The sequence below is a fragment of the Pelophylax lessonae genome (assembly GCF_965119305.1).
Source record: "Pelophylax lessonae genome assembly, chromosome: 8".
NCBI lineage: Eukaryota > Metazoa > Chordata > Amphibia > Anura > Ranidae > Pelophylax > Pelophylax lessonae.
In genome coordinates, this window is record NC_138775.1 from 184,408,058 (window position 1) to 184,428,766 (window position 20,709).

The 20,709-nt window shown below is 45.7% G+C and overlaps 1 protein-coding gene across 1 annotated transcript in view; it reads left to right on the forward strand.

The window, feature by feature from the left end:
* PTBP2 (polypyrimidine tract binding protein 2) overlaps positions 1-20,709 on the forward strand; it is a 161,183-nt gene that overhangs the window by 26,420 nt on the left and 114,054 nt on the right. Inside the window, exon 2 of the mRNA XM_082264967.1 lies at positions 3,945-3,975. Within this exon, the coding sequence (XP_082121093.1) occupies positions 3,945-3,975 (31 nt within the window). The remainder of the gene's footprint in view (positions 1-3,944; positions 3,976-20,709) is intronic.

The following is a 20,709-nucleotide window of genomic DNA, read 5'->3' on the forward strand; positions in this document are numbered from 1 at the left end:
AGTGGGCCTGAACATTGATTTTCATTTAAGTGGCAGAATGCAGGCATGGGTTAGTAATTCTTTATTTTCATCACGTCTTTATTGGTTTTTCAAGAGGAACAAAAGTATTCAGCATGTGAGTATATAATTGTCGTACGTGTATATACAGTAGAAGTATATGTGGTCATAATGAGAGCGGGAGTAGATGGACAGAGGCCCAAAGGATGTAGTCAGGAGAGAAGTTATAGATGAAAGGCAAGGAGGATGAATATAGGGGGGTAATGACACCTCAAGCTGGATACAAACAAATGACAGTAGAGCAACAAAATCGAAGCTCACATTTGATTGCATTACTGTTTTAGCATTACTGCTTTAGTAGAATATATTGAACGGTTTAGAAACCAGATTGATTACATCAGGCTAGAGCAGGGGTGTCAAACTCCATTTCATCGCGGACCGCATCACCATTGTGGTTGCCCTCAAAGGGTCAGTTGTTTCTGTAAAACTAGATGTCCAGAGCACCACACGCCCCCTTACATCAGATGTCAAGAGTCCCCCCTTCATCAGAAGTCGAGTCCCCCACTCTCCACCAGTCTCCCATTCTCTTTCCTTGTGCTGCTGCTGGGAAGAAGCTGGGGCGGAGCTGGGAAGCAGAGAGTGCAGTGTCTGGAGGAGGACCAGAAGAGCACTAGAGTTTTCTGAATGCTGAGAACCAGGGAGGTGGAGACCAGGGAGTGCTGCGGTTGTACTGACTCTGTATGAGGGGTTCTGTCCCCCTCTATGCTGCTGACTGCTGAGGCGGGGAAGGGGGGGGGGGGCTCTGCAGCTACACATAGAAGCACAGGATCTCGAGAGGGAGTTCTGTGTCTCGGCTACCGATTACTGAGAAGAGGGGGGATGAAGATGAGGGGGTGCCGCAGCTGCAAGATGGGTGTGAGGGCCACTTTAAATGGCCTGGATGGCCAGATTCGGCCCACTGGCCTTGTGTTCGACACGTGGGTTAGAGGATGCTGGGGTTGAGGTAGGGTGCAAGTGGGGATAGAGGCCCATGGAGAGCATAGAGAAGCGTGTGTTTGTTTTTGCTGCTGTTTTTTTTTTTTCTCCTTTTTAATGTTTTACATGGCTACCTTTAGGGCCCTTTCACACGGGCGTTCCGTATATCATCCTATTTTTTTGCGGATGATATACGGACATAATGTATGTCAATGGCATTGCGGATGTCAGCGGATGACCATCCACTGACATCCGATTTTCGTCCTTTCAGTTCTGTTCCGTTTTTTGGAACGGAACAGAACCCTATTTTTGTTCCGTTTAAAAAAACGGAACGGATGCAAAATCGGATGTCAGTGGTGTCATCCGCTGACATCTGCAATGCCCATAGACATACATTATGTCCGTATATCATCCGCAAACGGATGGGATGATATGTGGACATTCGGAGCGGATGACACAAGTGTCATCCGCTCCGTGAAAAAAAAAAAAAAAAAAGCGCCGGAGCGGATCGCATTGCAGTCTGCTCCGTGTGAAAGAGCCCTTATCTTGTAGATGGATGCTAAAGTGATTTATAAACCCTTGCATATACCCAGTGAAGTGACTAACATCAGATGATACACAAAGATGAAACAAATTCTCCTACATAAGTTGTACATGTTTACATGCACTCTTCTTTTCTCTACATCTATTCAAACATTTTAAAGTGCAGAATTTATGCAGCTTGTCTGAGCTTCCAGAAAGCAGGGGGTGAGGAGTTGAACTTCTACTCTGCAGAGCTCTGAGAGCCGATTGAAGGGAAGAGACCCACACCCCTTCACATTGCAGACAGGAACAGAGCTGAGGCTGTTAATCACAGGCTGTGTGCTGGAGATCCCTCCCCTGTCACCTTTTTTTTTACCTCTTGGTGTCAGAAAACTTGTGACTCATGCTGATAGCAGAGGAGTGAAGCAGCAGACAGAAATGATACACAGTGCTCCTAATTGAGACAAGCACACACTATAGAGGGATAGGCTTTATTCGTATCTCATTTCCGAGATTTAGGCCTAGTACACACGATCAGAAAATCGGACAAAAAATACAGAGGATGTGGGCATCTAAAGCCCGCTCATGTGTATTTCCGGGATAAGGTGCAGCTGACTACCCAGCATGCAACTCCCGATCTCCCGCCTGCACAGTAATGCTGCATGGCTCTCCCTCTTCTTGATAGGTTGCCATGGCAATTACTGCGTCAGCGGAAGTTTCCGCCCTATTGCTATAGCAACCTGTCAATCAGGACATCCCAGGCCTCCGATTCGCATCATTTCCTGTTTGGAAATAATGCGAGATTTCAATACTAGGCGATTCGCAAGGACTGCTGGGATACATGACGTCGCTATCCCAGAAGCCCTTGCAATTTGCCTAGTGATGTAATTGCCTGGGAGTTACCATTGTTGACTTTTTCTTGAAGGTGCAACCTCAAGAGGCTGTAATCCTTAACCTAGCCGAACTACCAAATGGATCCTTTAACATGTTTACAGCCACTAAAATCTTCAAACTCTGAACTTTCTGCATGCTATTCTATGTTGTGAAGCCATGTTTGGGGTGGCAGTACCTGAGCATGCATCTGAAAAAGAGAAGGTTGTAAAAGTAACTTCCATACTGTACCGTTTGCATAGCTGGGTCGGAGGGGCAGTGGGCACTGGGGGTAAAAATCTATGAAGTAATGGCTCGTACACACTATAAGAAAATCATGTGAGAATTTTCGTCCAAAGAATTTTCTTACGATTTTCGTACAGTGTGTACATCACTTTCTACAGCCGATTCCAACCTTCTGAAAAAAAATTTCCGAAGGGACAAGCTCCAAAATTATTCTCATACGGGAACAGAACAAACCGTTTTTGCTTAATGCGTATCGTATTCGTACCAGAAAAATCAGAAACTAAAAACTGTGCATGATCAGAAACCATAAACAACAAATAAAACCTTTGTCGTACGAGAATTTTCGTACAAATTTTCTTTCATTGGTTCCGATTTGCAGTGGAAAAAAAGAGGAAAATCAGATCGTTCGTTCGTGTTTTTTTTTTTTTTTTGCCGGTTCACATTTATGCGATCAGAGATCGCATGTAATTTGGAGCGCACTGCTCCTAAAATTCCTTGCGATGTCTGTGTGGTGCAAATTCAGCCATACAGTTTGTATGGCTGAATTCGCACCGCAATCGCACTGAACATGCACAGGACCCTTTTTTTGGTTCGCATCAGAATTGGATCGCATGGTGGTTCACACTAGTGCGATCCGATTCTGTGCAAACTCTTTGAATTGACACCCCCAGCGTATTGCATATGGCAGTGTGAACTGCCTGTGCTGCGGATGCGATGCGGGAACACGCTGTATATTTGCAGCGTTCCCGCATCGCATAAATGTGAACCGGCGCTTAAAGGTTCCTCTTGACAGCTCATGCTGACAGCTTTTTGCAAATTTTATCAGTTTAGGGATTTTTGGTTCCAATTTCACTGCAGCTTTCACTACTTCTATTTTCTGTTGGAAGATAATTTACTCTTTAAAATCTGTAAAAACGATACTTGGACACATAGGCAAATTAAATCTGGAAGGAGACTGGAGGCACATAGGGTTTGCATATGTTTGCTGGTTCATTTGTAGTTCATTGTCCTAAACAGAGACATGAATTGCATATACTTGCTGGAATGTTATTTTCATTTGGTGCCAAAGTTAGCTTAGATTTGTCATTCCAGCTTATATTAATCATAGTTTGAATGCCTTCTTTTCCTGCTGGTTTCTATTTTACAAGCTTGGCTCTGGTACAGGTTTATGGCATTTTCCTTCTTTATTCCATCAACACTGTGCATTGTCTATTTTAATCCTTATTTATGTTTAGTGATGTCTTATGGTGTTAGGTACAGCACTTTTTTTCTTTTTTTAAAGAGGTATGGCTATTAGTGTTTATTCATAAAAATGTTCTTTATTTCTTTTACAGCATTGTTACTGATGTTGCGGTTGGTGTTAAGGTATGGTTTTAATTGTATTTTTTGGTTTTCTCTAATTTTAGATCGATTGTATAAATTTTGGATGCATGTGGAAAATTAAACCAAATGCATGAAAGGGTTTTTGCCTGTTTGAGTTGAACTAAAGCTATCCACATTGTAGAATATCCGACAAATTGTAATAAAATAGATACTTCTCACCAACATAGGTAGTATAGGAGCTCATCTGACAGCAATACTTAGTTGCACTCTCCCAAACTCTCCGATCATTCGAGAATAGGGGAGACCTCACCAGGGTCCCAGCTGGCTAATTCTTTTTCGAAGGCATGTTCCCCTGATGAAAGACATGCCTTTTAAACGCGTTAGCCAGCAGGGACCATGGTGAGATCCCCCCTATGCTCGAGTGATCAGAGAGTTTGGGAGAGTGCAACTAAGTAGAGCTGTCAGATGAGCTTCTATACTACCTATGTTTGTGAGAAGTGTCTATTTATTTTATTCTATTTTATTACATTTTGTTGGATAATGCACTAGGCCGATGCTCACCCTCTTTCTTTTATTTATTTCTACAGTCTGCTGAGGGCAGCAAGGCTTCAAAAGAGTTGTACATTTTTTGCAGTAGAGCTATTGTTCCATCTGGGTTTCTCACTCATGCACAGGGGATCATTGTTAAAGCTATCCACATGCCTGATGGTACAACCTACTTTAGATTGACATTTAGCTGTGCAGTGCTAGGGCCAATTTGTTTGAAATTGGCATTAATTCATTAATAAGGTAAGCCCCCACACTACATGGTTGTTGGTGAATTAAAAGAAGTTTGTACAATCAGATTGCAACATGCGTGGCCAACAATAGTAGAGAACACAAGGAACTTTGTACTACTAGGTAATATAACTTAAGGCCGGTACACACAATGAAAATATGGAATTTTAAGTGATCGCTCGATAATCTATTTATTAGTGCACAACTTTCAAGAGCTGGTCACAACCATTCATGGGAAAATATCTAAAGGGACAACCGTGAAAATTTTTCTTGTACGAAACCAGAACAAATAATTTTTGTTAGAGATTCTCTGAAATTTTGATGCCCGACGCATGTCGGCTGGTGTATTCTGCATTCTGCATCCTTTTGCCGATAGAGAAAAAGGTGCAGATAATGGCGCTAAAAACGCACATAATTTTGCAGCGATTTTACTGTGCTTATGGTGTTTTTCATAGGTCATGTGACTCAACAACCGCATCAAAAACGTAGCACGGGTGGGTTATTGATACATTCTTGCATGCATTAGGGTTTAGGTCTGGAGACATGCTTGGCCAGTCCATCACCCTTACCCTCGGGATTACCTTGCAGTGATTACTTACTTTGTCCCTGTAATTATTATTTTTATACAGGATTTATATAGTGCCAACAGTTTGCACAGCGCTTTACAATGTGAGGGAAGACAATATAGTTACAATACAATTCAAAACAGGAGGAACTAGAGGGCCCTGCTCGTTAGAGCTTACAATCCCCTGATGTCCTCCCGCTCTGTCCTACCGCCGATGCCGGCATCAGTCATCCTGGTTCCCTTCCCTACGAGCGCAGCGACGCAGGGGGGGGGCGGAACCCGGAAGGAATTAAAAAAATAAACAAAGCGCACATATTTAAAAAAAATAAAACATACACATTGTAATACATTGTAATCTGTCATGATTACTGTGTGAAACCATTTCACCTCAGTTTTGTCCAGTGCCCTGCCTGCATTTTGTGTTCTTTCTGCCTGGAAACTTGAGAATGTCCATGGCGTCCAAAAAGCGCTCCTTTAGGTCAAAAGCGGTTTTAGACCAGCTAGAAATGAGTGAATTGGAATTACTTAAAGAATTGAGCGAAAGTGATGCGTGGGGAAATTCGTCATCAGACACTAAAAGTAACGACAGACGGTTCTGCGACTGAGCTCAGTGATGTGCGAACTTGGTGCTCTATAGACTGCGGTAAAGATCAGGCAGCGCCCCCAAGATTCCCATTTACTGGAGTACCTGGTATGAAAGTAGACATTGAACACAACCACTTGGCATACGCAATTATTTCTGACCGATGAGGTTGTTGAAAAAATAGTTACTGGTACAACCGGTACAAAGAGCAACAATTAGCTACTCTGCATCAGAAGTGTTCAAGAAGCAGAAAGTGGGAACCAGTCAAGAGGACATTTTGGAAATTTCTGGGCCTAATAATACTTCAGGGAGTGGTGGGGAAACCCCTGCAGAAGTGGTATTGGACAACTAATACATTACTTGCCACTCCATTCTTTGGCACGGTCATGTCAGAGTACAGATTTTCCCTGTTCATGGAATATTTACACTTCAAAAACAACAAAGAATTTGAAACTACTCATCCTGCACCAAAACTAAAGAAAATTTGGGAAGTATCTCAAATGGTTCTAAAGAATTTCCAAGGGAGCTTTGTGCCAGAAAGAGATATCAGCATAGATGTAGTCTAATGGCCTATAAGGGAAGGCTCAGCTGGGTACAATACATTGCATCAAAGAGGGCACGATTTGGCATAAAATCCTACATGCTATGTGAATCATCAACTGGCTACATTTGGAATTAAGTCCTATACACTGGAAAAGGAACAAAATTCAAACCCGAAATACAGCAACTATGGAATGGCAACATCTTCCGTTCTTTCTCTCATCGAGCCTTTGCTAACAACCGACAACTTTGATACGTCTCCTGAACTTTGAGTTTCTTCTGCAAAGAAAACGGATGCCAATGAAACCATTATGGCTAACCAGCGCGACATGCCGCCAATGTCCTGGTAATAAGAAGCTGAAGACTGGAGAATTGGTTGCCTGGCAGGCAAAATGATGGCACTGCGATGGTGTGATGAGAAAGATGTGTGCCTAATGAGTACAGTTCATAATACATAATTGTGAAACCTCAAGTAGTGATATACTACAATAACACCATGGGAGCCGTCGACAGAGCCAACCAAACATTGACAGTCTACCCAGCAATGAGGAAACGGCAACAGAAGTACTACAAGTAGATCTTCAGACGTCTTGAGCAATGCTTGTGGAATGCCTACATTCTGTTAAAAAAAAGAAAGTGACAAGCCTGTGATTCATTCTGACTTCATTTGGAAAATTGCCGAACGTATCTTTGTGAACCACCAAACACCGTCAATGGCTGTGAATAGAGCTGGACGTCGTGCTGTTGGCGTTGTCAACCCGGAATGCCTGACTGGTTGTCATTTCATGGACTACATCCCACCATCCGAGAAAAAGTCAGCACCTACAAGGATGTGCATGGTTTGTTGCTCGAAGCGAGATGACAGTGGAAGGAAAATCTGAAAGGAAACCAGGTTCTATTGTCCCAATTGTGACGTTGGACTTTGTGCAGTCCCGTGTTTCAAAACTTTTCATACCCGGGATGTTTACTAAACTAATATGCAGTGTCTAGTATTACAGTGAGAAGTAATATTACACCACATGGTGGTCAGTGGTTGGAGAGAATTGATCCGATTGAGACTGATCGAGGGCCGTTTGTCCTGGGAAATTCCTGTGGATATCGTTTTCTGAGCCTGAGATAGGCTGGCATTACAAGTCCTTGTATGACCAGATTTCTGGTGAGTGTCTCTCATTAGGGGGAGCACGTTGGTGCGGTGGAGGGTCCAGTGCAATATATCCATTCACTGTTTCTGGGCACATTGCATGATTATATGAACATATGGACATTATCCCAATGGACTGCACTTCATTTATTATTTATGAATTTTAGCGCTGCTAGTGTGTTTTAGTACTTCTTATTTGATTGTCACTATCATGCACCTTCATTTTATGCGGTTAGATTTATAGCAGCAGCTTTTAGATATATTATTTGTTTTAGCATTTTATATATCACTCTATATACATATAGGTACCTGGTAATAGCGCCGGTTGAGTAAGTAATTGTAGTCCCCACTTGTGTCCGTTTCACTTGCTCCTTTTGGATAATATTACACCCTTGTTGGAACAAATTTCAGTGTTTTTGGTTTGATTACATTATTGAATAAAATGTATTCTATTATAATTTATGATTTCGGGTTTACAAACTTTATCATACCCAGGATGTCTACTAGACTTTTGTTTGGACAGATTTTTATTGCTAAGAATTACAGGCCTACAATTTAATACAACAGATTTCCATGCAAAACAATGTACCGCTTTGACATTCAAAAATACCAACATATTTTTTTTGTTGTTGAGCCAGGGAATGCCCAACGGCTCTGTTTTTTATGATGTTCTCTTTTCTAAAACTAATAAAAAGAATTTTCAAAAAAAAAAATACCGACATAATTAGACCGCTAGGGAGGTTAAACACAAAATACCAGCGCTATGGAAAACAAGTGATACCCAGCTGTTGTGTTTTTCAAAAAGTGCACCCCCTTTATTTACTGCAATGTGTAACAAAAAAAAAATGAATCTGCACTTTAAACCCCCCAAAAAGATTGCAGATGGTAAAATAAGAAATGTAAACCCCCCAAAAAGATTGCAGATGGTAAAATAAGAAATGAAAACAAAGTGACTTGTATCCCATAAGGTAAATCATGCAAATAAACTACTAGAACCCCCACATTATAATTGTAACAGACCTGTATAAACCAATATTGAAGGTGTCCTCAATATATATTGAGTGTCCCTTATTTTATAATCATGCCAATGCTTATTTGCTTCAAATGCAGTCCACATACATCAAAAATTCTCATTGTACTCCAAACGAAAACTATGCTCCAAAGGAAATAACTCACCAGAGCTTTAGGCCCTTAAATCAAATCTTTGTCATTTGTGCATTTTTATGATACGAGTTATTCCTTTCCTTCAGTCAGATGATCTCCACTCTTCTCTCACCAAGCCAATGTCCGAACCATGTGCCAATACAGAAAGCAACAACATTGCACATCATGTATATTTATTAAAATATTCACATTCTAAACCACAGAAAATAAAGAGGCGTTCAACTTGCATTTAAATGTTCCCACCTAGTGTGTCCATGTATCTTACACCCTGCTGCCATTGTTTCTGAGCCACCGGAACCCAGCATGCACTCCACAGGGAGGAAATAATGAAACAATGTGACTTAAATGTCATATACTCCTCCTCTAGGTGTTTCACCCAATTACCGTCGTCTTCAGGAAGCTATTGGGCACCATCTTGCCTATGATATTTATACCTTAACAGGGCCAGGCCTAATTACCAGATGGAAACACAATTATTTTTTATACCCAATGGACATATTTACATTTCTCGATCATTCATTGACAAATGCAGCTTCACATCTTCTTGACCATTGGGTTATGCTCCTCCTATCGGGAATAGGACACTAAGCAGGAAAAAGCTTTCACCACGCCCATAGGGCTGTCCTTGCAGGCATATCCCCACACACTCTGCTACAGCCCTCAGTTTTGTTTCTGCCTAGTTTAGGAGTAGGAGCTAGTTCCCTGCTGGGACTTCGGTCTTAGCTGTTGTTTGTTTTTGGGAACCTTTTTTTGTACTTTATTCTTTTAGTAGAGTTCCTGGAGAACTACAAGTAACAGCCGGGTGGGTTTCGGACTGGATATTCTAGATCCTTAAGGTCTCCCAGCCTGGCCAGTGAGCGTGAGCAGGTTATAGTCCAGCACTGGGCCTCGCCACGACAGAGCCCCGTTGGATGGGGATGAGCCCGCGAGTGGACCGTCTGACTGGGACGCGAAGGACCTGGAACGCCCCAGGTGGGAGGTAGTCTGTTCGGAGTGGCGCCCACATGATGTAGTATGGGAAGTGTCCCCTCCAATTCTCTGGTGGTCTCGGGGTGGACGTGGGCCCCCTCCTTGGAATAGTCGGACCCTCAGGTATCCCTCAGTTCCCCTGGTCTCTCGGGTATACCAGGCCCCCCCTCCCAGTTGTTCCTCCCCCATCCCATAGGGCGTTCAGGTTCCTACCTCTGGGGGTGGATATATTGAGGCCGCTGAGGCGGTTTTGCTGGGGGGTTCTAGTGGGGTCTCCTCCTGGGGACCATCCGATGCCTTTGTTTGCTGACCTCTCCGGGGGTCCTGGAGACCGCATGGCGTGCCGTGGGGGCCGCCATTTTGCTGTAGATTTGCTCTGCATTGATGTTAAAAAATTTTCATTTTAATGCTTGGGCAGCCATTTTTTCTTAAAATTCCCTATAGGAATGCATGGGGCGGCCATTTTCTTGTAGTCCACATGCTGGACAACGCAGGCAGACATTGGATACTCTAGCCACTTCTGGAACGGAAGATTTCCCCCCTGAATGACCGGGCCATTTTTTTGCGATTCGGCACTGCGTTACCTTAACGGACAATTGCGTGACCGTGCAACGCTGTACCCAAATAAAATTGATGTCCTTTTTTTTTCCCACAATAAAGCTTTCTTTTGTTGGTATTTTATCACCTGTGCGACTTTTTTTTTTGCGCTATAAACAAAAATAGAGTGACTATTCTGAAAAAAACAATATTTTTCACTTTCTGCTATATAACATTCCCAAAAAAAATCTAAATTTTTTTAACACTTTCGGCCAATTTGTTTTCTGCTACCTATGTTTGGTAAAAAAAAAAAACGCAATGAGCGTATTTTGATTGGTTATCGCATCTACTAACTACGGGAAAGATTTATGTCATATTTTTTTTTTGTTTAACCAGTAATGGCGGCGATCTGCTTTTTTTTTTTTTTTTTCTTTTGAGGGACTGCGACATTGCGGCAGACAGATCTGACCCCTAACTGACATTTTTAACACTTTTGGGGGGACCAGTGACATTACTACAGTAATCAGTGCTAAAAATATGCACTGTTACTGTAATAATGACACAGGCAGGGAAAGGGTTACCACTGTGGGTGATCAAGGGGTTAAATGTGAGCCTAGGGGAGTGATTCTAACTGTATGAGGGCGGGGCTTATTGAATGATCATAGAGACCTGTGGTACTATATAGAAGGATCACAGGCACTCTCTTATCATTCCAGAGAGAACGGTCAGCTGTGTTTATAACCGCTGACCGTTCTTCTCTCTCAGCTTCGAGCGATCGCGGGTGCCATGCGGCAATCGGAGTCCCCTGCCCCGTGCATCGGAGTCCCCACTGCCGAAAGGGTGGGCGCTCGCCCCCTAGCTGCAGGCACACGACTGACATTGCCCTACGTCGTTTCGCGCAGGAAGGCCAGCCTGCTGCAGTATATCTGCGGCGGGTGGTCCGGAAGCGATTAGGCATGACCCTGGTGAATTTCACTTTCTGTGTCAGATCATTTCATTCTGCTGTACAGATAGTTTCTGCAAGCCTCCTGATCGGTTTGGTAAAATTTTTTGGTGTCTCTTGTAGGTTTCCTCACACACATTGCTGACAGACTGTTAGGCTGGGACTTGCTGTACCGCTGTGCAGCGGTGCGATCGCGTTTTTGCAACTTTTTTAAAGCGACACTGCATTGTTTTTACTCCAGTGTAAATGGAGTCCCGGGATAAAATGTCACCTACAGACCCTCTCTAGTGCGGCTGTGGAACCCTCTGGGTCACAGCCCATATCAGATTTTACAGCAGTCTTGAAAAGCCTGGTATCAAAAGTGGATTTAGTGTTAAAAAGTAATGCTAGCCGTAAATGCCCTATGTCTCCTTCTGCTGTATCTTCAGATTCTGAGGCAGATGTCAGACGCACCCCACCCTGGTGGCTCTGTGTCATCTCATTCTGATGGCAAAGAGGACCTGTCCTCGTCAGCTGCTGTGCCGAAAAGCGCATTGGTGGAAGCATTTATAGTTTTAGTGCGTAAAACTTTAAAAATGGCGGATTAGTGTCAGGGACGCAGGTGTCTTTTGGCACCTGCAAATCCCAGAAATCAGGCAAAGTGTTTCCCTGCCCAGAACTTTTTGACAATATTGTCAATGAACCGTGGAGGCGCATCAAGCACATGTTGGTGGTGCCCAAACGTTTTAAACGCCGTTATCCCTTCTCGGATAAGGTTTCCACTCAGTGGACCGTGCCACCTAGGTGGATCACCCAGTTTCCAGACTGATTAAGTTACTGTGGTCCCGGTGGAAGAATCCCTGGCTTTTACGGATCTTGTTAGACGGATTGAGTCTCTGTCCCGCCATTTACATGTGTTGGCAGGCTCAATATTGAAACCAATTTTTGTGACCACCCTGGTGTCACAAACTCACTGAATGGGTGAAGTTATTAAAAGGTGTCTTGGAAATGGAACAGCTGTCCCGGGGCTGATTGAGCTCAGGAATCAAATGGCTCAAGCCCTGCTATATATCCAGTGGGGATCGAAAGTTTGGGCACCCCAGGTAAAAATTTGTATTAATGTGCATAAAGAAGCCAAGGAAAGATGGAAAAATCTCCAAAAGGCATCAAATTACAGATTAGACATTCTTATAATATGTCAACAAAAGTTAGATTTTATTTCCGTCATTTACACTTTCAAAATAACAGAAAACAAAATAATGGCGTCTGCAAAAGCTTGGGCACCCTGCAGAGTTCATATCTTGTACTGCCCCCTTTGGCAAGTATCACAGCTTGTAAACACTTTTTTGTAGCCAGCCAAGAGTCTTTCAATTCTTGTTTGAGGTATCTTTGCCCATTCTTCCTTACAAAAGTCTTCCAGTTCTTTGAGATTTCTGGGCTATCTGTCACGCACTGCTCTTTTAAGGTCTATCCATAGATTTTCAATTATGTTGAGGTCAGGAGATTGTGAAGGCCATGGCAAAACCTTCTTCAGTTTACGCCTCTTGATGTAATCCCCCGTGGATTTGGAGGTGTGTTTAGGATCATTATCTATTTGTAGAAGCCCTCCTCTCTTTAACTTCAGCTTTTTCACAGATGGCATTAAGTTACCATCCAAAATTTGCTGAAATTTTATTGAATCCATTTTTCCTTCTACTCGTGAGATGTTCCCTGTGCCATTGGCTGCAATACAACCCCAAAGCATGATTGATCAACCCTAATGCTTAACATTTGGACAGAGGTTCTTTTCACTGTGCCCCTTCTCCAAATGTACCTTTGCTCATTCCGGCCAAAAAGTTACATTTTAACCTCATCGGTTCACAGAACTTGTTTCTAAAATGCATCAGGCTTGTCAATATGTTCATTTGCAAAGTTCAAATGCTGATTTTTGTAGTGAGGACGTAGAAGAGGTTTTCTTCTGATGACTCTTCCATGAAGACCATTTCTTAGACAATTGCTTAGAAGATCCCATGGTGCTGATTGTTGGGGCAAGGTCAGATGAGTCTAGGCATTTAAAACCTTTGAGATTGACATCACCTGGTCTTCCCAGACGATGATTGAGAACAATCCATGACCCTGGCAGGTCTCAGCCTTGCAAAGGGGGGCAGTACATGCTATAAATTCTGCAGGGTGCCCAAACTTTTGCAGACGCCATTTTTTTTCTGAAATATGAAAGTGTAAATGATGGAAATCGAACTTTTGTTGACATATTATAAGAATGTCTAATCTGTAATTTGATGCCTTTTGGAGATTTTTCCATCTTTCCTTGGCTTCTTTATGCACATTAAGGCTCCATGTACACGGGACGTTGTTAAAAGTCCCTTTGAATGCTGGAATTTTTAGGACGTTTGAAACGTCCGTTCGGTCGCGTTTGTACCCGCGTTTAGCGGAGTTTGCGGGCGTTTGCGTTTAGAAGCGTTCCTAGAGGTCAAAAAATGTATTCCCCTTTAAAATGGAAAAACGCGAACGCTAAACGCGGGTCATCGCGTTCAGACGCGTTTAGACGCGTTCGGACGCGTTTGTGCGTTTGAAACGCCGGGAAACACACGTTCGAACGCAAATAATTGCGTTCTAAAAAAAGTCCCTCAACGCAACTGCCTGCAAATGACTGTAAACGACCTGGTGTACATGGACAGATAAGATAAAATGTAGGTGGGTTCAGGGGCTTCTGAAAAAAACGCCCAGCTGCTCCTAAACGGCCATTTCCAGCGTCCCGTGTACATGGAGCCTTATACAAATTTTTACCTGGGGTGCCCAAACTTTCGATCCCCACTGTATGTGATGCATCACTGGATGCGGCTCCCCTGGTGGCCAGAGTGTCTGCGGTGGGGATTGCTATTAGACGCATGGTGTGGTTAAAGAGCTGGTCTGCGGACAAGGCTTCCAAAAAAGCTCTTTCTGACCTACTCTTTATGGTTGTTTGGATCATCCCTGGATGAGTTGATCAAAGGCATTACTGGGGGGGAGAGTACTGGGGGCCTTCTTTTACTGCTCATAGGCGGCTTTTTCGTACCCCCAGGTCGCAAGAAAAAGGAAAGCCATTCAGGTCTTCTGGGAGTTTCAAGAAAACATGGTCAGGTAAACCGAAGCCAGACAAATCCGGATCTGCAGAAAAATCCTTGTCTGCATGAAGGGGCGCCCTCACCACATTCTGGGATGGGGGGCGTATTCGCTTCTTTCCAGAACCATAGACTTCCTTGTTTCAGGACAAATTGGTTCACGAACTGATCCGATCAGGGTACAAGACCGATTTCTGGTCTTGACCATCTAAAAGATTCTTTCCGTCTAACCTACACTTGTCTCCTGACAGTTTAAGGGGTCTCTGAGCGGCAGTACAAGATATGCTGTCGCAAAGGGTGATTGTGCCTGCTCCCTCTCAGGAACATTTCCAGGGGTTTTATTTAAACCTGTTTACTGTGCCCAGGAAGGAAGGCAAAGTACATCCAATCCTGGACCTCAAGGCTTTGAACCGCTTTGTGCGGGTACTGAGGTTTCGAATGGAGTCCATTCGCATGGAACAAAGATCCAAAATCCTTGGACAATTTAATTTGGTTGAGTCGCAGCACAAAGTCTTCTCTTCTGTGGTGGATACACTCGTCAGCACTTTGTCAGGGCAAGTCCTTCCTTCCTTCTGTTGTATTGCACAATGGTAACCACAGACACCAGCCTGTCAGGCTGGGGAGGAGGGCTGTTGAGGAGTGCTGGGGAATCTCTGCGCCCAGGGATCCTGGACGGTGGAAGAGTCTAAGCTGCCGATAAATATCTTGGAGCTCAGAGCGATAAAGCTTTGCCTGAGTCATTGGACAGCTTGTCTGCAGAGTTACACGGTCCGGATTCAATCCGACAATTCCACAGCCGTGACGTGCATCAATCATCAAGGGGGCTCTAAGAGTGTCTTGGTGGCCGAGATTCTGGACTGGTCAGAGAAGTTTGTCCCATCTCTCTCTCTCTGCAGTGCACATCCCAGGTGTGAAGAACCTGAGTCGTCAGGTCTTGGATCAGGGGGAGTGGTCCCTACACCCGGAGGTATTTCACCTCCTGTGTGTCTGGTGGGGGACAGCCGATATCGACCTGTTTGCCTCTGGACTCAACAAAAAGGTTCAGAGGTTTGTGGCCAGGTCGAGGGATCCTCTGTCCGATGCCACAGACGCTCTGGTGGCTTCTTGGGGTCAGTATCGGCTGATCTATGCGTTTCCTCCACTCAAACTCCTGCCAAAGCTTCTGCGCAGAATAGAGGTGGAAGGCATTCTGGTCATTCTAGTGGCCCCAGACTGGCCTCTCGCCGGTCTTGGTACAGAGACCTAGTAAGGTTGGTCGCAGAGGCTCCTTGAAAATTTCCTCCCAGGGAAGATCTGCTGTCTCAAGGGTCGATCTTCCATCCTGCTTTACAGTCGCTGGAGGTATTGAGCGATGGAAGTCTTTCTGACTCTGGGATTACTACACTATTGAAGGCCAGGAAGTCTACTTCCAGGAAGATCTATCATCGTACATGGAAATAGTACATCTCATGGTGTGAATCACGGAGAGTGCACCCTCGTTTATTTTCAGTAGCTAGGGTTTTGGCCTTTTATTCAAAAAGGGGTAGAACAGCATTTGGCTTTGGGCACTATCAAAGGCCAATTGCCAGCTTTGTCTATGTTTTTTCCAAAGTCCTTTAGCTATGCATGCCCTGATTTGCACCTTTTATTCAGTGGGTGCGTCATATGGCGCCTCCGAGGCAATCTCCGTTACCTCCGTGGGAATCTGAATTTGGTTTTATCTGTTCTTCAAAAACCTCCATTTGAGAACATTAGGGAGATTCCCCTGCTTACATTATTTCAGAAGGTTGCCTTTTTGGTGGCTATCACTTCTACCCGTAGGGTGTCTGAACTGGCGGCGTTGTCTTGCCGTTCACCTTATTTGGTGGTCCACAGAGATAAAGTGGTACTTCGACCTAATCAGTCCTTTCTTCCTAAGGTGGTTTCTGATTTCCATTGCTTGAAGACACTGTGCTGCCTTCACTCTGTCCTAAGCCCAAGCATCCCTAGGAAATTGCTTGGCATTCTTTGGATGTGGTTCGGGCAATTAGAGTTTACCTGGCGGCTACTGAATCTTTCAGGAAATCTGATTCTCTTTTTTCCTTACTGAAGGACCTTGTAAAGGTATGGCTGCGTCTGCTGTGACCATATTCAGGTGGATCAGGCAGGCGGTTCAGGCCGTATTCACAAAAGGGTCAGGTTCCTCCTTTCCCAGTGAAGGTGCATTCTACTAAGGCGCTGAGTGCCTCTTGGGCTTTTCGCCATCAGGCGTCAGTGATGCAAGTTTGCAAGGCGGCAACTTGGTCGTCGGTGCACACGTTCACAAAATTAGATGTGTTGGCATCTTCAGATGCCTCTTTTGGCTGCAAGGTTTTGCAGGCTGCTGTCTAAAAGAGAACTTTTTTTTTTTTCTTTGAAGGTGTATGTATGTTTTTTTCTGGGTGAGTTCCAGTTCCTGGTTGAGAGCCTTATTACCTGGTTGGCGACGTTTAGCCTTGGGAAATTACGTTCTTCTTTGCGTTGTTTTTCCCACCCCTTATGCAAATACTGCTTTGGGACGTCCCAATGGTCAAGAAGATATGAAGCTACGTCTGTCAATGAACGATAGAGAGAACTGGATTTTTGACTTGCCGTAAAATCCTTTTCTCTGAAGTTCATTGACAGACACAGTACCCGCCCCTCCATTTATGAGTGGAATGGGGTTGTTGTCTTCTAAACACTGCTTGCAATGAAACTGAGGGCTATAGAAGAGTGTGTGGGGTTATGCCTGCAGGGATACAGCCCCATGGGCGTAGTGAAAGCTTTTTCCTGCCTAGTGTCTATTCCTGAAGGGAGGAGCATAACCCAATGGTCAAGAAGATATGAAGCTGCGTCTGTCAATGAACTTCAGAGAAAAGGATTTACGTCAAGTCAAAAATCCAGTTTCTCTTACGTCCTCTGACAGTCGCTGCCCACTCATACAGTCTTCACCAATGGGTATTGACCTCTTATCCACTGGAGCAAGCTAGGCATAAGACTTGTTAAAGTCATTTACATAGACACACCTGTAGGGGGCTGTCTCACTGGTCCAATACCCCCCTGCTATCAGCATTCCCAACTCAGTTTGTCTTCTGCCTAGTTAAGGAGTAAGATAGGCTATCCCTGTGTGGGCCTACGGTCTCAGCCTTTTAATACTTTTATTTTCTGCAATGTGTTTTTCTTTGCACTACTAGCTTTTTATTTGTTATGCGCTTAGTCGGTTCTCCGGGAAGACTACAGCGTTTGCGGAGCTGGGAATCGGACTGGTCATCCTGACATTTCAGGACAGAGGATCTTAGGGAATCCCAGCCCGCCATTGTGCGTTTAGCAGGCTATGTGTGCGCCCTGGCCTCGCAAACGACCTGCCCCTGTCCTCAGGGGCACAAGCCTGCGAGGTGGCTACCTCGCTAGGATGCCTTAACATGCGGTTCTGACCGTGAGACGCATCCTCTTCTTGGCTGGCGGCCCCCCCGCCATCTGGGGTGGGGGGTTACCGCGCTCTGGAGGCACCCACGCCATGTGAAGCGGTAAGTAAAACCTCTGTGTGGGGCCTCTGTCTGGGGATTACATTCTGCTGTGTCTGTCTCCCCTCATGTATGTGTCCGGGGCTCGCATCCCTCCAGATCCCTGCGGGGGCTTCTGAGCATGTTATGCTGTGTGGGGGTCCCTAACCCTGCCCGCCCGTTAGTGTATTTGGGGGTACAGTCATGGTGGGGCGGACCGCTGCGGTGTAAAAAACACGGGACTGCCATTTTAGGTGTGGGCAGCTGCTTTGGCCTCACTGTGGGCACTTCTGCAGCTCCTCTCTAGTGTTTTGGCGCCTTCGGGCGCCATCTTGTGTGTGGCAAGGTGTTTTCTTTTTGCACATGTTCAGCAGCCATTTTCCCGGAGCCTCCCATTCTTCTGCATAGGCAACCATTTTTCCTTAGTCCAAACCTTGTTAGTCCTCTAGCGGTGTGACATCACTTCTTTTTCTGCATGAAGAGAGATCGTTGAGCTTCTCTGGGGGTCCTTTTTGCTGTTTTTGGGGATATTCCTCTGCTTTCGGGGGTCTTTCCTCTCTCAGTGGGATACTTTAACTTGCAGTACATTGCGGTGGGCACCGTGATCGCGTCTTAAAGGACCAGCGTCCTTGTACTTGTCATGGAGTCCCAGGACAGCAAATTTCCCCCAGCCTTGGTTAATGAATCAGGTACTCCTGATTCTTCTCCTTCTCTAGCTGCTGCACTTGTTACTTTGTTGATGTCAGAACGGGCTTCTAGAAAGAGAATTAGGCCTTCGCCTTCCTCTGATTCTGAATCTGATATGGTTGCCATGGACAGTGTCCCCCCCTGAGGGGTCTCAGTCTTTTCCTTCTGATGGGGAGGTGGAGGAGAATGATGGGGATGATTTTTCCCCTGAAACGGCCAAAGAACGCGCTGCTGTGTCTGCGCTTATTGTTTCTATTAAGGATACACTACATTTAGAGGATTAGCCCAACCCGCCGGGTAAGCAGTCTTCCTTTGGGACTCGCAGGACCCAGAAGGCGGCACAGGTTTTTCCCTGTCCCGCTGAGTTTCATGAAACGGTGAACGAACAATGGCGTAATTTAAAGCTCCCTTTTGTGGTACCAAAACGGTTTAGGTTCCGTTACCCTTTCGCGTCTCCTACGGATTCTCGCTGGACTGTGTCCCCTAAAGTGGATCATACTGTGTCCATGTTCAACAAGGCCACTCTTATGCCCTCGGAGGATTCTACGGTGTTTAGGGACCCTACAGACAGGCGGGTGGAATCTCTGGCTCGCCACGCTTATACAGTGGCGGGTTCTTTGCTGAAGCCCATCTTCCCCTCTGTTATGGTTTTTCAGGCTGTGGCTGATGGGCCCGGGTGCTCAAACGCACTCTAGAGGCGGATTCTGCCCCTCCGACTACTGTGGAGATGATGGATCAGATGCGTCAGGCGGTTCTGTACCTGTGTGATGCAGCCTTGGATGAGGCTCCTCTAGTAGCGCGGCTATCTGGTGTCACAGTGCTGACCCGTCATCTGGTATGGCTGAAGAGCTGGTCGGCTGACCAGTCCTCCAGGAAGACAGTGTCTGAAATTCCTTATGCAGGGAATCGTCTTTTTGGGGAATCCCTGGACGAATTGGTTAAAGGGGTCACTTGGGGCAAGAGCACTCTGCTGCCCCAGAACCCCAAGGGAAACGTTTTCCACGGTAAGCGGGGCCCTTCTTTTAAACCAAATCAGGGGTCCTTTCATGCCTTCAAGGCGCAGGACAAGGGGAAACCCTTTAAGGGCCACGGTGGTCCGAAAAAGCCCTGGGCGGGCAAGCCAAAACCAAGCCACGCTGGCTCGGCAGGTCCCGCCGCCTCAACCTGAAGGGACGCCCTCACCCGTTCCAGGGGTGGGGGGACGTCTGCGTGGTTTTCTAGAACCATGGCTGTTCCGGATTCCGGACAGGTGGGTTCAGGAAATCATTAGATCAAGATACAAGATGGAATTCCTTTCGCGTCCAACGGACAGATTCTTTCCCTCAAATCTTCATTTGACCCTAGATCGGTTGCGCGATCTTCCAACGGGCGGTTCAGGATCTCCTCGCCCAGGGGCTGGTTGTCCCGGTACCTCATCGGGACAGGTTTCGGGGGTTTTACTCGAATCTGTTCACTGTGCCCAGAAAGGAGGGCAAGGTATGTCCGATTCTGGACTTGAATGCTCTGAACCGCTTTGTGCAGGTTCAGAAGTTCCGCATGGAATCCCTCCGTTCGGTGGTGGCCTCGTTAAGCCCGGGAGATTTCCTGGCTTCCATCGATCTCAAGGATGCATATTTACACATCCCCCATATTCGAGGGTCACCAGAGGTTCCTCCGGTTCGCAATCGCGGAGGAACACTATCAGTTTGTGGCCTTACCTTTCGGTCTCGCTTCGGCTCCAAGGGTGTTTACCAAAGTGCTGGCCCCTATGCTCTCCCTGTTGCGGCACAGGGTATTGCGATCTTGGGGTATCTGGACGATCTCCTGTTAAGATTGAGTGCCAGCCCGAGCCTATTATGCGATCTGTCAACTACCGTTCCGACGCTCCAGGAGTTCGAATGGACCATCAACGTGCAGAAGTCGACCTTGTCCCCTTCTGTTCGTCTCCCTTACCTGGGAATGGTTCTGGACTCTGCCCAAGCAAAAGTCTTTCTGCCGGAGGAAAAGCTCCGGACTCTGCAGAACGAGGTCAGGTCCCTCAGGGACAACCAATCCTCATCACTCCGGACCTGCATGCGGTCCCTGGGGTTGATGGTATCGGCCTTCGAGGCAATACCGTTTGCACAGTTCCACACGAGATCTCTTCAAGCGGAGATCCTAGCCAGATGGGACGGGCTTCCTCAATCCTTGGAAAGGAGGATATCTCTGAGCCACCACGTCAGAGTAGATCTTCTCTGGTGGCTTCAGTCCCCGGCTCTGACGGGAGGGGAAATCTTTCTGCCCGTTGTTGTGGACGGTGATCAACACGGATGCCAGCCTGTGGGGCTGGGGTGGC